The sequence below is a fragment of the Perna viridis genome, chromosome 10, assembly GCF_037379345.1.
Source record: "Perna viridis isolate PV_CMFRI_1.1 ecotype Kerala chromosome 10, ASM3737934v1, whole genome shotgun sequence".
Lineage (NCBI taxonomy): Eukaryota > Metazoa > Mollusca > Bivalvia > Mytilida > Mytilidae > Perna > Perna viridis.
The window spans coordinates 32884889-32897980 of NC_142454.1; the positions used below are offsets into that span (position 1 = coordinate 32884889).

General features: G+C 32.1%; 1 protein-coding gene across 3 annotated transcripts; it reads left to right on the plus strand.

Moving 5' to 3' along the window:
• The first annotated feature begins 2410 nt into the window (after positions 1 to 2410).
• Positions 2411 to 10954, plus strand: LOC148605457 (histidine N-acetyltransferase-like). Of its 3 annotated transcripts, none has more exons than XM_088551140.1 (4): positions 2411 to 2428; positions 2756 to 2943; positions 8820 to 9050; positions 10077 to 10954. In XM_088551140.1, the coding sequence occupies exons 2-4, from the start codon at positions 2767 to 2769 to the stop codon at positions 10620 to 10622; spliced, it is 954 nt and encodes a 317-aa protein (XP_088407266.1). In that variant the 5' UTR covers positions 2411 to 2428; positions 2756 to 2766; the 3' UTR covers positions 10623 to 10954. The 3 variants fall into 3 exon arrangements, with proteins under 3 accessions (XP_088407266.1, XP_088407265.1, XP_088407267.1); XM_088551139.1 differs by having other exon boundaries at positions 2423 to 2558; XM_088551141.1 differs by lacking the exon at positions 2411 to 2428 and adding an exon at positions 2435 to 2620.
• Positions 10955 to 13092: the final 2138 nt, after the last annotated feature.

Consider the following 13092-nt stretch of genomic DNA (forward strand, 5'->3'; position numbering starts at 1 on the left):
TAATACGATTAATTATTTCTGGTATTATATTTCAACACAAATGGGTAAAATCGGTAAAATCAGTTATCAAAATTACAATATAAAATAGTGAACCCAAGCCACGAATTCAAAATAAGCCACTCACTGTAACTAAAAATACATTGATATTATAGCATACTATCATAGGTATGTTAATAATACTAAATTAAATTCATATATACACAGTAACTGAAATAACATGGGTATAACTATCAAAAGTTAGAATTTTACTGAAAAAAAATGGTTTTCATAAACATTAAGAAAAGAAGGGCTGCCTCCTAAAAGGAGAAAAAGTGGGAAACTTGAGGTCAGTTAGAAGGCTATTTCTGTTAATTCGATGCTACGATAACCAGAGGACAATAAATAACGCCAAATCTTTTTTAGCTTACCTTGCCACAGGCCAGGTGAGCTATTGCCATCACTTGGCGCCCGTCGTCATCGTCGTCGTTGACAATTTTTCAAAAATCTTCTCTGAAACTACAGGACCAAGTTGAACCAAACTTGGTATGAATGTTTCTTATGGTATTCTGCATAGAGCTGATGTTGGGATTTTTTATCCTTCGAACAACATGGCCACCGTTACTAGAAATATAACATATGGGTTTGACAGAAGTCTTTTGTATATATCTTAGGTTTAGCCAAATTCTGACATTTGGTAAAAGTGTTCAGCATGATGAGATCTGTCAGTGGTGGTTATTATTATTATTATTATTATTATTTCATCTGTTAAGCCATGTTGAAATAATTGCCTTTTTCGACGTTTCTTTCCCTATTTTTTATGTTATTTTTTTTTCAAAAATATTCTCCTCTGAAGTTACCAGACCAATAAGAACCAAAACTGGTATGAATATTCCTTAGGGTATTCTACATAGATCTAATGTAGATATTTTTTATCTGTCAAGAACATGGCCGTTGCTACTAAAACTAGAACATAGGTACGGGGCGCCGAATGGGACTCGTATGGTTTTGTACTCCAAATTCAATTTTGTACAGACAAAAGAGAATTTTGTTTAACAAAAAATGAGTTCACATTTACAAAATTTATAACATACTACAAATTTTCAATTTTGTTCACAAAGTTCAATTCTTTGCCACCACATTCAATTTTGTGCAACAAAAATCAATTTTGTGAGACAAAAGTCTATTTTGTGTCACAAAAGTCAATTTTGTATGCAAATTAGTTTACAGAATCCTTTAGATATGCAAATGAATTCTCTCATCACGATTTTTAAGAAGGTTTCTCATTGGTTATAGTAACCTCGGGTCTCGTAGACGCAGGTTTCCGTTTATTTCGAGCAAGGACATATCATATGGGTAATGAGCTATTCTGCAAAAGTAAGTAATATATAATAAAGTATTACTTTCGCAGAATAGCGCATTAACCATATGACATTCCCTTGCTCGAAGTAATCGGAAACCTGCGAGACCCGCGGTTACTATATCCAATGAGAGGCCTTCTTACAAAAATCGTAACGAAAGAGAATTCATTTACATATCGAAAGGATTCTGTAGACTAATTTCCATACAAAATTGACTTTTGCGACATAAAATTGAATTTTGTCTCGCAAAATTGAATTTTATGACCTAAAATTTGCCTTCGTGACACAAAATAGACTTTTGTCTCATAAAATTGATTTTTGTGACACAAAATTGAATTTTATCTCACAAAGTTGAATTTAATCTCACAAAATTGAATTATGTGACATAGAATTGACTTTTCTGACATAGAATTAAATTTTGTCTAGAAAAAATGAATTTCGTCATTACAAAATGAAGTGATCATAAAACAAGTCAGCGTAACATAGTTTTGTACGACAAAATTGATTTTGTTTTGACGGAATTCAATTTTGTGTACACAAAATTGAATTTGATCACAAAAAGATCAAGTCCCATTCGGCCTCCCGTAATAGTGTTAGGCAGAAGTTTTTCTCATAGATCTCCAAAATCGTTAGGTTTAGCCAAATTATTTCAAATGCCGAAATGTCCCTTATAATAAAGCCTACAAATGTCTGCATTGGATCAAAGTTGTCGGACGACTCCTAGTTAGAGTTACATGAATAATAATTGTCCTTGAGAGGTGAAAAAATACCCTTTTTACAGTTTTCAGCCAATATCTTGAAAACTATGATAGATATAAAGAAACTTTCAACTGCTGAAATGATCCTAATTTTTTTCTAATGACAGTCCTGCCTTTTTATTTCCTAAAAATTTCTCAATTCTGCCTTTTTATTTCAAATTTAACTAAGTAAGTCCCACGCAAAATAATTCCTTAAGCTCAATTGAAACTGAGGTTTTCAAAACAGGTTTTACTGTAGATTTTTTACCTGTACGGTAGATCGTTTACTTACACATTTTCGAGATAAGAAACATACAGATTGTATATGTACGATGAAACATACAGATTGTATATGTACGATGATTTGTTATGATTTGCTCGATTTCAGTGGATTTTCTCAAAAATGTAGATCTGAATACAGAAAGGACTATACTTGTTAAGTTGAAATATACCTTACTTAGACCAGAAAATCATCGTTTGTTCGGTGGGTTTTTCGATACTTTGAATCACTCTTCCATAGGCTGTGTCTGAATTTTATATGGACAGGTACTTATAAAATTAATTTCATATGACGTAATACACATGTACATAGATTTTAAAAGTTAGTTGAAGTTGTTTCGCTGATAAAGTACCTGTAGTATACATGTGAAAAGGACGGTTCTTTTCTGAAATTCTTTGCAGATAAGGTTGTCATGGATATGCTTAGTCCAAGAGTTGTCAAGGTAACGAAAGAAGACTACGATAAGGTGATGGCAATTGCTCAACCTGGAGAAATATACAGTGGGACCGATTACCTTCCGGATTATTTCAACATGCTGTTAGATATGCCTAATACTGAAGCCCATGCCGTTGCTATTGGAGATAAATTCGTAAGTGCAATAAATAAAACAGTTATTATTTCTTAAGCAAAATACATGTCTTCATTCATATTGTTTTTATTTTGGTGAAAAATAATGCAGTTGTTATCAGAACTTGTACACGTATGAACTCTCAATGCTGACTTAGTACTCATAGATAGTCCGAATTTTCTCTGACCCTGCAACCCTCCTCTTTTTTATTTGGATATTGAGGAGGGTTGCAGGGTAAGAGGAAATTCGGTTTAACTCATAGATTGAAGGTTAGTAGGCGCGGGGCAGATGGTTTCCTGTGTCTAGCTTTACTTAAAAAAAACTTGCAAGTATAGACCGTAATAAAGAGCATTTGGTTTTATTTACTTCTTTAAGTCTTTAATTAAATACATGTATTTTGATAGAATTTCTTTAACATTTGTAAAAAGAATACTTTTCTTATACTATTTCAATTTTAAACAGAAAATTGTCAACACCGAATTAAAAAAAAAACTAAACTTCCCATTATATTTCCAAAGAACATTTCTTACAAATTATCTCCCCCGGAGAGTGGCTTTTTGTCAAGGAAGTCTATTTATAGGCTGAACTTGACTTAGCGATCGTCTGCAACCAAATTAGGTAACCAGTGTAGACACATAACTACCGAAATAACACTCCGCGGGTTATTCTCCTTGCAAGTTTGCATTAAGATATCGCTCCGCCGCCGATCATACTCCATGGCAAATATGTGATGTTTACTTTACGTACGACATCAGGGGCGGATCCAGGATTTGAGTTTAGGGGGGGGGGCGTAAATTGAATTAAATGCCGTGCAAAGCAAGGCAAAAAATATTTTGTGGTGAAACTTGTGGTTAATTTTTTTTCTTACCGATTTAGGGGGGGGGGGTGCGTACGCCCGGTACGCCAGTCCTTGGATCCGCTCCTGGACATTGGCGTATGACGATATTAAGGCTATTTAATATGTGTAGAACTGCAAGATTTCAATGATTTTATGATATTAATTATTTAAATTTCGACGCAGAGATCTTGACTATTTTGTCAAATTGACGCGAACATTCGCACTTGCAGGGAGGAAAGCTCAACAGAAATTTGCCAATTTATTTCTCTCGATCCGATCCTTTTAATGAAGATGTCAGGAGCTTCTAATAACGGAATATCGGAGCTGTAATGTACACTTTTTGTGTAGTAAGTATAGATTACAGTGGCGGGTCCAGGGGAGGGTGCATGGGATTGGCACCCCTCCTTTTTATTAGAAAATTTCATGTGTGATTAAGGTTCAGTTAAAGTCAATATCTAGGACATTCCTTAATGAAATGTTTTCATTCATAGTTTTAATTATACATTAAATTTAGCACTGAAACATTGCTTAATGCATCTTTATATGTATATGACACAAAATCTCAAGTCAAACTTCGCAACACATGTTTTATAACGTCTATGTAATATTAACAACAAAAATGTAAACAACATATTTTAGAATAAATCTAGAGCTGTCAAAAATATGATTTGACATCAGAAATTCATATAGTTCTGTTCCTAAATGAATAATGCAGTGCAAGCTAGCAATTATTTGTGACAAATTGTTAGATTTGAACGAAAACATTAATATTTCATGTTTATCGGTGTATAAAATATCTCAATTACCGCTATAATCTTGGGTTCCTTGATTACTCTTTCATCTAAATTTAAAGAAATTGCAATTTTTTCAAGAAAATTAATGCTAGCTTGCACTGCATTATACATTTAGGAACAAAACTATATGAATTTCAGACTTCAAATCAGGTTTTTGACAGCTAAAGATTTATTCTAAAGTATGCTGTTTACATTTTTGTTGTTAATGTTATACAGAAGTTATAAAACATTTGTTCCTAAGTTTGACTTGTGCATGTGTGTTATATACATATAAAGATGCATTTAGCAATATTTCAGTTTTTAATTTAATGTATTATTGAAACTATGAATGAAAACATTTCATTAAGGAATGTCCTAGATATTGACTTTAGCAGAACCTTAATTTGATCCCAGAAATTTAACACCTGTACATAAAATGCAAGCACCGTGTACATATATGTTAGTTACTACATGTACATGTACATATTAAATAAAATAAAATGGTAAACACACATACACATACATGAAGCAAACAATGAAGTACTTAAAATAGAAAATAAACAGAATTGTTAAATTATTATGATTTCAAAGCAGAGACATAACAATGTTTCTGTTTCAACAACAAGGATGAAAGGTCATGAGGCATATACATCACATTCAGTAGATAATCTTGAACTATCAAAAAAAGGAGGGGTATATCCAGTGAAATGAAGTAATGTCCTTGGGATGCGAGTGGAGACATGAGCCATGACATTACACATACACTTGTACATGTTCTTAAAATCCAAACTTCCACATCGACCATAGACCTATATCGCATACCCTATATCACACCCCTAGACCTGTATCACATACTGTATATCACACCCGTAGACCTGTATTGCATACCATATATCACAACCCTAGACCTATATTGCATTCTATATCACACCCCTAGATCTATATTGCATTCTGTATCACGCCCTTAGACCTTTATTGCCTTCTGTATATCACACCCCTAGATTTATATCGCACATCCCTAGACCTACATCACATACAATATATCACTCCCCCTAAACCCATTTCAAGTACACTATACATCACACCCATAGACATATATTGCATACCTTATATCACATCCCTAGACCTATATTTCATACTGTATATCATACCCATGGACCTATATCGCATTCTCTAAATAACACCCATATACCTATATGGCATAGCCTATATCACACCCATAGACCTATATGGCATACCCTATATCACACCCCTAGACATATATTGCATATAATATATCACAACTTGCACAGAACACAATTGAAGTACATTTTGTATAGATAAAATATAAGAAAGAATGAACATGACATGCAAAAAACTGTTTGATATGCAGTATCAACCCTTGAGTCGACTTATATCATCCAGTGGCCCTTGAGTTGATATAGGAGTCTCCTGTTGATACTGCATGTGATACAGATTTTGGCATGTACTATTCAGTATGGAATTTAAAGAAATAGTAATACAATGTACATGTGTATTTATATAATATCCATGTATAAGTGATTATCAATATGGTTCTTTTTTAGTACATTGTCAAGATATACCAGATACATTTATTTAGAATGCAGATCATAAAGTAAGAAACAGGATTTTCATGACACAAGAAAGACACAGTTATGTTAGAAATTCTGTGTTCATGAAAGTGAATTGGAAATGTGTTGGATATCAAACTACAAAAAGTAGGTCTTTTCTAAAATCTGATTTTCATGGAAATTCGTACATGTACAATGACCTAGGTAAGTGTTGAAGGTATACAATATTTATTCATATACTTTGCATGTACACAGTTATTTGAAATTTTCAAAACTGGTGATAGGTATACTGTTTTTATTGCTAGTGTAGAACAGTGTAGTCATATTCCTTAGCAAAATTTGCAGTTAACATTTGTATGTCTGTGAACAAGAAATTTACACTGAAAACTACAAAAATACATGTATATGTATTCTAAGTATGGTTACTGGCATATGCTGTACAGTATCAATTAAAGATTTCATACATGAAATTTTGATATTTGTAATATAGTAATATATGTGTCTAATTTGTTTTCTACTTTACAATGTGACATTAATTGCTCATCCATAGATAAATCAGCAATCTTTCCATTTTCTGTATTTAAAAGGTATCTGTCTGGTAAATGAAATGACTTTAATTTATTGTTTTAAATTCAACACTTCAAACCACTTTTTATGATCTATCTGGTTATGAGGGGATGTTGTTTTAACAATGACAAGTGAAAAGTATCCTGTTCTACTTTTACTTATATGTTTGTTACCTGTTATTAATAGTTATTGAAAAAAAGATGTGCTCATGAAATACACAATACCTTTTTGTAAAGTTTGTTATGTTATTTCAGATAAATTTGAATTATTTTAGAGAAAGAAATGTTTATTTTTTCTTAATTAATACAGCTGATAGAGATATTAAAAGAATAAAATCTAAGAACACTGAAATGTAGTAGATATATACTATATTAATTTTTTTAATGTAGGACAAAAGCTATGAAATTATTAAATAATGACAGAAATATTGTTTGCAAATTTTCAATCAACCAGTATTAATCACTGTGGGAATATTGACCAGGTGGTTTAAAAACCTGGTACTGTTATAACCACCAAACCTTTATGTTTGCCTGATTTGCATGAAATTATATGTACATGTAACAATGTTTCCCAACAATAGGAGGTTTCTCCATATCATATGGTTAAAATACATGTATATTTTCACAAATTTACATTGTGACATTTTGCATATATCAGACACTTTTATGATTTTTTTCCTTCATTTCTTTTCAGTGGTTATCACTTATAAGTTTCACTAGATGAAGTGAGAAGAAAGCAAAAGTAAAACAGACCATTTCTGTGCTGGGACAATATTTAAGCATGAAACAAAGTTCATGATTCTCAAGTGCTGGTACATGTATGTGTAGCATGAAGCAGCTGTAAATGTATATGTCAACATTTCTTAATAAAAAAAACTATAAAAACATGAAGCCTGATTTCTTAGCACTTACATATTTGCAAAACATAAGAGTTACTTGTATTGTAATCTTATACATATTTGTTAAACAATCATGCAGAAAAAAGTGAAAGAAATGCACATACATTATTGAAGGCAGACAGGTATAAAACACTCAGCAATAGTGATTCATCATAAAAAAGTGGTACTCATGGAATATGGGTTCACTAGTAACTTTTTTGTTTTGGAGAGAAAAAAAGATGGATTTATACTCAAAGTGCATTTGTCATAAGACATCATATTCCCTGTATTCATCACATACCACTGACTTTCCAACTTAATTGGAATCATAAATTGTTCAAATCTATGAGCTATTAAGTCGTTTTTTAGTTTAATGATCTTTAAACTGCATTGTAATTTTTACATGAGTTTCTGTCCTTGTTTGAACTGAAAATTTCTAGAGAAAGGTAATCATTTATTGTAAATACATGCACAGTTTCCATGAGTTAAACCCATAGCCTAATCTAGACAACAATGACAATGACAAATTTTAGTTTTTAGTTATTACAAAAAATTCTACACCAAAGTGAGCACAAACAAGGAAAAGTTATTTGCTCATTTCTTTCTTGAGATTAGGCCTTTGTTCAACTTCCTTCAGTCTGCATGATTCATTTCTACTTCATGTTGAATTCATATTTTGTAAGAAATGCTGATTTAAGTGTTAGGAAATTTGAGAAACCTCAACGTACGTGCACAGCCAGGAATACCAAAAGCAAAAATACAATAATAAAAGAAGATCCAAAAGTAAATATTGATGAACAGACTGTATAAATATATACTGCGTTAAAACAGATGGTTATTCTTTAAAAGGACTAAGTTTTGATCGGTTTATTTAGCTTACAATTTGGTTACATAAATATTTTGGATTACTTTGAGGTCTTCCTTGACTCAGTGCATCAGCACTTTGATTGGATTAACTGTAACTATACCATATATTGTTTTAAATCAAATTGTTTTAAAAATGATTTTGATATAACGTTCTTACATCATATTAAACACTTTTTGTTTATTGAAAATAAAACTACATGTTTTTATAATAATTTGCAAGATATGCAAGGTAACCGAAATGATGCCGCATGTTATACAGGTATTAAACCAGCACAAACCTTTCTTCAGCTTTCCCGATCGTGGTACATAGTTGCTAACTTGCCTCCACGTAAACAGGGGTCAAGTGTATTGCTGTATTCTTATGCGTGATGTCATAGACGTTGTTTTTTCTTGATTTTTCACAGGTAAGTTTTCAAATATTACAATCAGTTGACACCGGATTAACAAAGGTTTCAAGGGCGGCAAGAACACACAGAGACTATGCTGGACGAGGATTTAATGCAATGATTCAGAAACATTTAGAATCATCACCATCATATAAGAATCCGAAGTACATTGCTTCTACAGGGGGAACTCACGTCAAACAGCATCTGAAAAGAATTGAGGCTGGTTTGAATTACAAAGTTATGATTATGGTAATAAAGTTAAAATGATCAGAAGTTTAAAATTTTATGGTTAGGATGGTGCGGTATCAAGTGAAAAAATAAGAACTTAAGCACATGCTTAATTCGATATATGCATATGCTTAATTATTTATGCATATGTTAAATTCGAATTTTGTCAATGCTTAATTATTTCTGAATATGCATAATTCGAATTATGCATAAACGATTTATTTAAGCATATGCTTAAGGATATGCTTTGATATTTTAGCATATGCAAAATTCTTATTGTGCCTAGGCATAAATCGAATTTTGCATATGCTAAGATATCAAAGGATATCCTCAGTTCAAATAAAGCATATGCTTAACTAATTTAGCATTTACAGAATTCGACTTTAGCATATGCATAAATACATATTTTTGACTCGGATACCGCGCCATTAGTTTGTGATTTAGTCAAAATTAATCTTCGATTACGTTAAATTCAATATAATTCAAACACAGATCTGTAGTTATTTATCATTTTTGAACAATTAACAGAAAACGTTAAAACCAATCAAAGATTCTACATATCTATGTAAAAAGAAATAGAAATAAGGATCAAGGCCTTTAATAGATTTATCGAGACATTCATGTTCTTAATATTTTTATAAGCCTTGGTTACAGTTTTCTCAGTGTAAATAAATATCTCAACTGTCATTACATGTTGTCAAACTAACAGACAAATACATATACAAATATGTAATGAATTTTGGTTCTTTTTTAACAGGAGTGAAATCTGCCTAAACCAAACCCCGAATAAAAAACAAATAAAAAACAGAAACTTTTTACAATTATTTCGTGTCAGTTCAAAATATATTTTGAGCCTGCATAAACCAAACAACTACAAACGCAATTAATGCTACAGTTCAAAACTGGTTCGATATAGACAGGTTTCACTGTCCTTTATGAACTCGCATATGTTGTGTATTTAAAAAGAAAATGATAATCCTTTACTTTTTTTTTTTGTCAAATTGCATGGAGTGATCCTTTTATTCAAATTACAGTTATTTCTTACAGGATTATTATGAATTTACGATAAACAAGTTGCAATTAAAAGAACATTTGAAGAAAACCATAGAACCTGACCAGTCTTTGATTCACCTTGATGGAAAAAGGTTAAGGAGCATATTCGGTCAAAAGCGCGTTTGCCAGCATCTTTTCCCCGAAGATCGGGTGGTTGTTGACTGGATGCCTTACAGACCAATGGAATCAAACGCAGAGTTGATAATGACAACGCGCACCACTGCCATTATGTCTGGCAACAGTGTTGATACTTTACTGTTGACATTTGGAAACTTCTTTCATGCACCAGTTGGATGTGTTTATAATATAGAGGTATATGGACTCACAGACAGAAGTGAAGATCATTTAGTTGAGCATTTCAAAAACATTGTAGCTCGTGCTGTCACTGACAACATTGTGATTCGGTGTTTTGCGCGGGAGAAATCAAAGTGGGATAAGATTAATGACGTTATGAAGAAATTCGATTTTGGAAAAACTTCACTGTGGGGTACGGGTCTACTTTGTAAAGAAAGAATTACTAATGGTGACAGTAAACTTTGATACACATGCAATTTACGTTGAGTAAAAAAACTTAAAAATGGAGTTTTACGCAGTTTTTCATGAAGTTAAGTAATTCAAAATGATTAACCTCTATTTGACTTTTTAACAATGATAATAAGATTGTATACTTCGAAATTTGTGTCTGCGAATAAAGAAATAATTAAGAGAAAACATGCAAGACTAGCCTAGTTACTGCTTTGAACAATCGAAACTACTCGGCCTTTCTCCTCCAGTTACACGAATAAACCAAACATAACATAAAATAACAAAAGATAAATTTTGCATATGATTGATACATGAAGATCTTCATAATAAATGCCAGATAGACATTGTGTACAGTTCGTGTATGCTATAAAAGATCCTTTTCTTTCACATTGGGGCAGATTTTAGTGGGTAGGGGGATACCATTCTTTCACCTAAATGGCATGGAATATGTTCAATTATGAAATGCCTTTGCTCATTAGAAAGCTAAGATCCTACATAAGTGTTTTTGAATATGCAAAAGCTTGTTTGAAACTTGAAAAAAATGCACATAACAGGTGAAATGAAAAAAAAAATATTAAAATTCCGAAAATTCCCCATTTCATAAAAAACTCATTATTGTCACTAGCTGGTCAAAGATACCTATCTCAGTTACTGCCTCCTTATAAATTAAAACACTGAAGGCTACACTCGGTGCATTGTAGTACATACGCATGCAAAACGTTAGTCGAATAAAATTTAGATTGGTATAGGTCAATGATATATAAAGAAACAATACATATTATATATTTCAGTCTCGATTCTCGTCATTGTATAATCGACTGCCTATGTACTGTAAATAAATCTTAACGAGCTAAATCGTTGTTGAATTGTTGAATCTTCGGTTATTTACACTATATACCGTAACTGTGAAACCTGTCGAAACTGAACCCAAACTTATTCGAACACCTCTCTAAGTCAGGAACTTTTTAAACTCCCTTTGTATCTATTTGACTGTATTTTGTCTTGGTAAACCGAACATCTTTCTTTCTTTTTTTGCTCTATCAAAAGAGGTAGACCTAGGGTAAGGAACATAACTCTTGCAAATCATTGGAAAGTTTGTATTAAGCATTTTACATCAATCTCATGTAAGCATCAAAGTAACTTGGTTTGATTTCTGAATCATTCTGTTTCAACTGAAAGCTTGATAGGATTTGTTGAAATTGAATATGATACAAACATAAAACTGATTTCAAGAGTTATGTCTCTTACCCTAGGTCTATCTCCTTAAAATAACAAGGATTTCAAAGGGTTGTGAATTCACGTCAGAACAATTTTAAGTAGAAAAAAAATGATGAATTAGTGTACTCGTTTTAATTTGAGATGTAAGCATTTGAAATTATTGGTGGGAAAAGGAATTTTCTAGATATTTCATAGGTTTTGTCTTAATAGGTTTTATCTGTTAAAACGCTTAAGAAATAAGAATGTTTTCATAGAAACTTCCCAAATAACATTTTTTGGTAATGCTATGAAAAGAATAAAACCAGAAAAGTCCGTAAATCTGACAAAAAAGGCTGGACATCCCTAAATGAACTAATTTTAAAGTCCAAAAGGGGTTCAGTTTAGACAGGTTTCACTGTATTGGAATTGAATTGTGTCACAAAGACCTTTACATTAAACTGTATTATTGGTTATTTTTTGTTATCATAACTTGACCTCTGACTTGTCATGGCTAACACAAACAATGGATCTATATTTGTATTGATGGCTATAGATAATTTAACAACCCAGACTAACCCAAACACTTTATATTAAACATAAAAATACCAAGTACACTCACAATGTAGGAGGAAACTCCTAGACTAATCAAGGGTACCAAGACTCGACCGTAAATCAAAAGAATAAAATCCAAGGATAGTCGTGAGACTAGACAGAAAAAACACACACAACAAAGAACATGGAGTAATCAAAATAAAGTACAAAAAAAGCATAAGAAAATGAGCAACCTGGACACCACTACAAACCGAGAGCAATGACCAGGTGCACCGATAGGGTAAGCGTCGTCTGCTTTCAGGGTAACATAATTTACCGGTAAGGAGGGTGTGGAAGAAATAAGCTTAAAGATGCGTAGTAACAAGAAAACAATATTTCATTGAAAAAATCCAAATGTGCAGTCTGCATTCGTCCCATAAAAAAGGGGAGGGGTGGTAAAAGAAAATAAATATTTCATTTTTAAAAATCAAAATGTTGGCACCTTTGGAAGTCATTGTCTGCATTCATCCCTAATAAAATAAATGACTTTAAAATAATTCAAAGCCCCTTCCGGGAAAAAAACAAAAACTACTTCATGCGCCGGATACATTTCATATCTTAATAAACAATCATAAAAACGAAGCATACGCGTTAGAAGTAGGAGGGAAATTTGTAAGTGAAACAAAAATATATTATAAAGAACCCTAGTAAAATTTTAAATTCATTGTTATTGGTATGATTCATTCCGTTTTGTGTG

Bases quoted from the DNA above. Each gene is read 5' to 3' on its own strand.
- LOC148605457 (XM_088551139.1), top strand. From the start codon at position 2,444: ATGATTTGCTCGATTTCAGTGGATTTTCTCAAAAATGTAGATCTGAAT. The intron at 2,559-2,755 runs GTGGGTTTTTCG...AATTCTTTGCAG, and splicing joins AGAAAATCATCGTTTGTTCG to ATAAGGTTGTCATGGATATG. The intron at 9,051-10,076 runs GTAATAAAGTTA...TATTTCTTACAG, and splicing joins ATTACAAAGTTATGATTATG to GATTATTATGAATTTACGAT.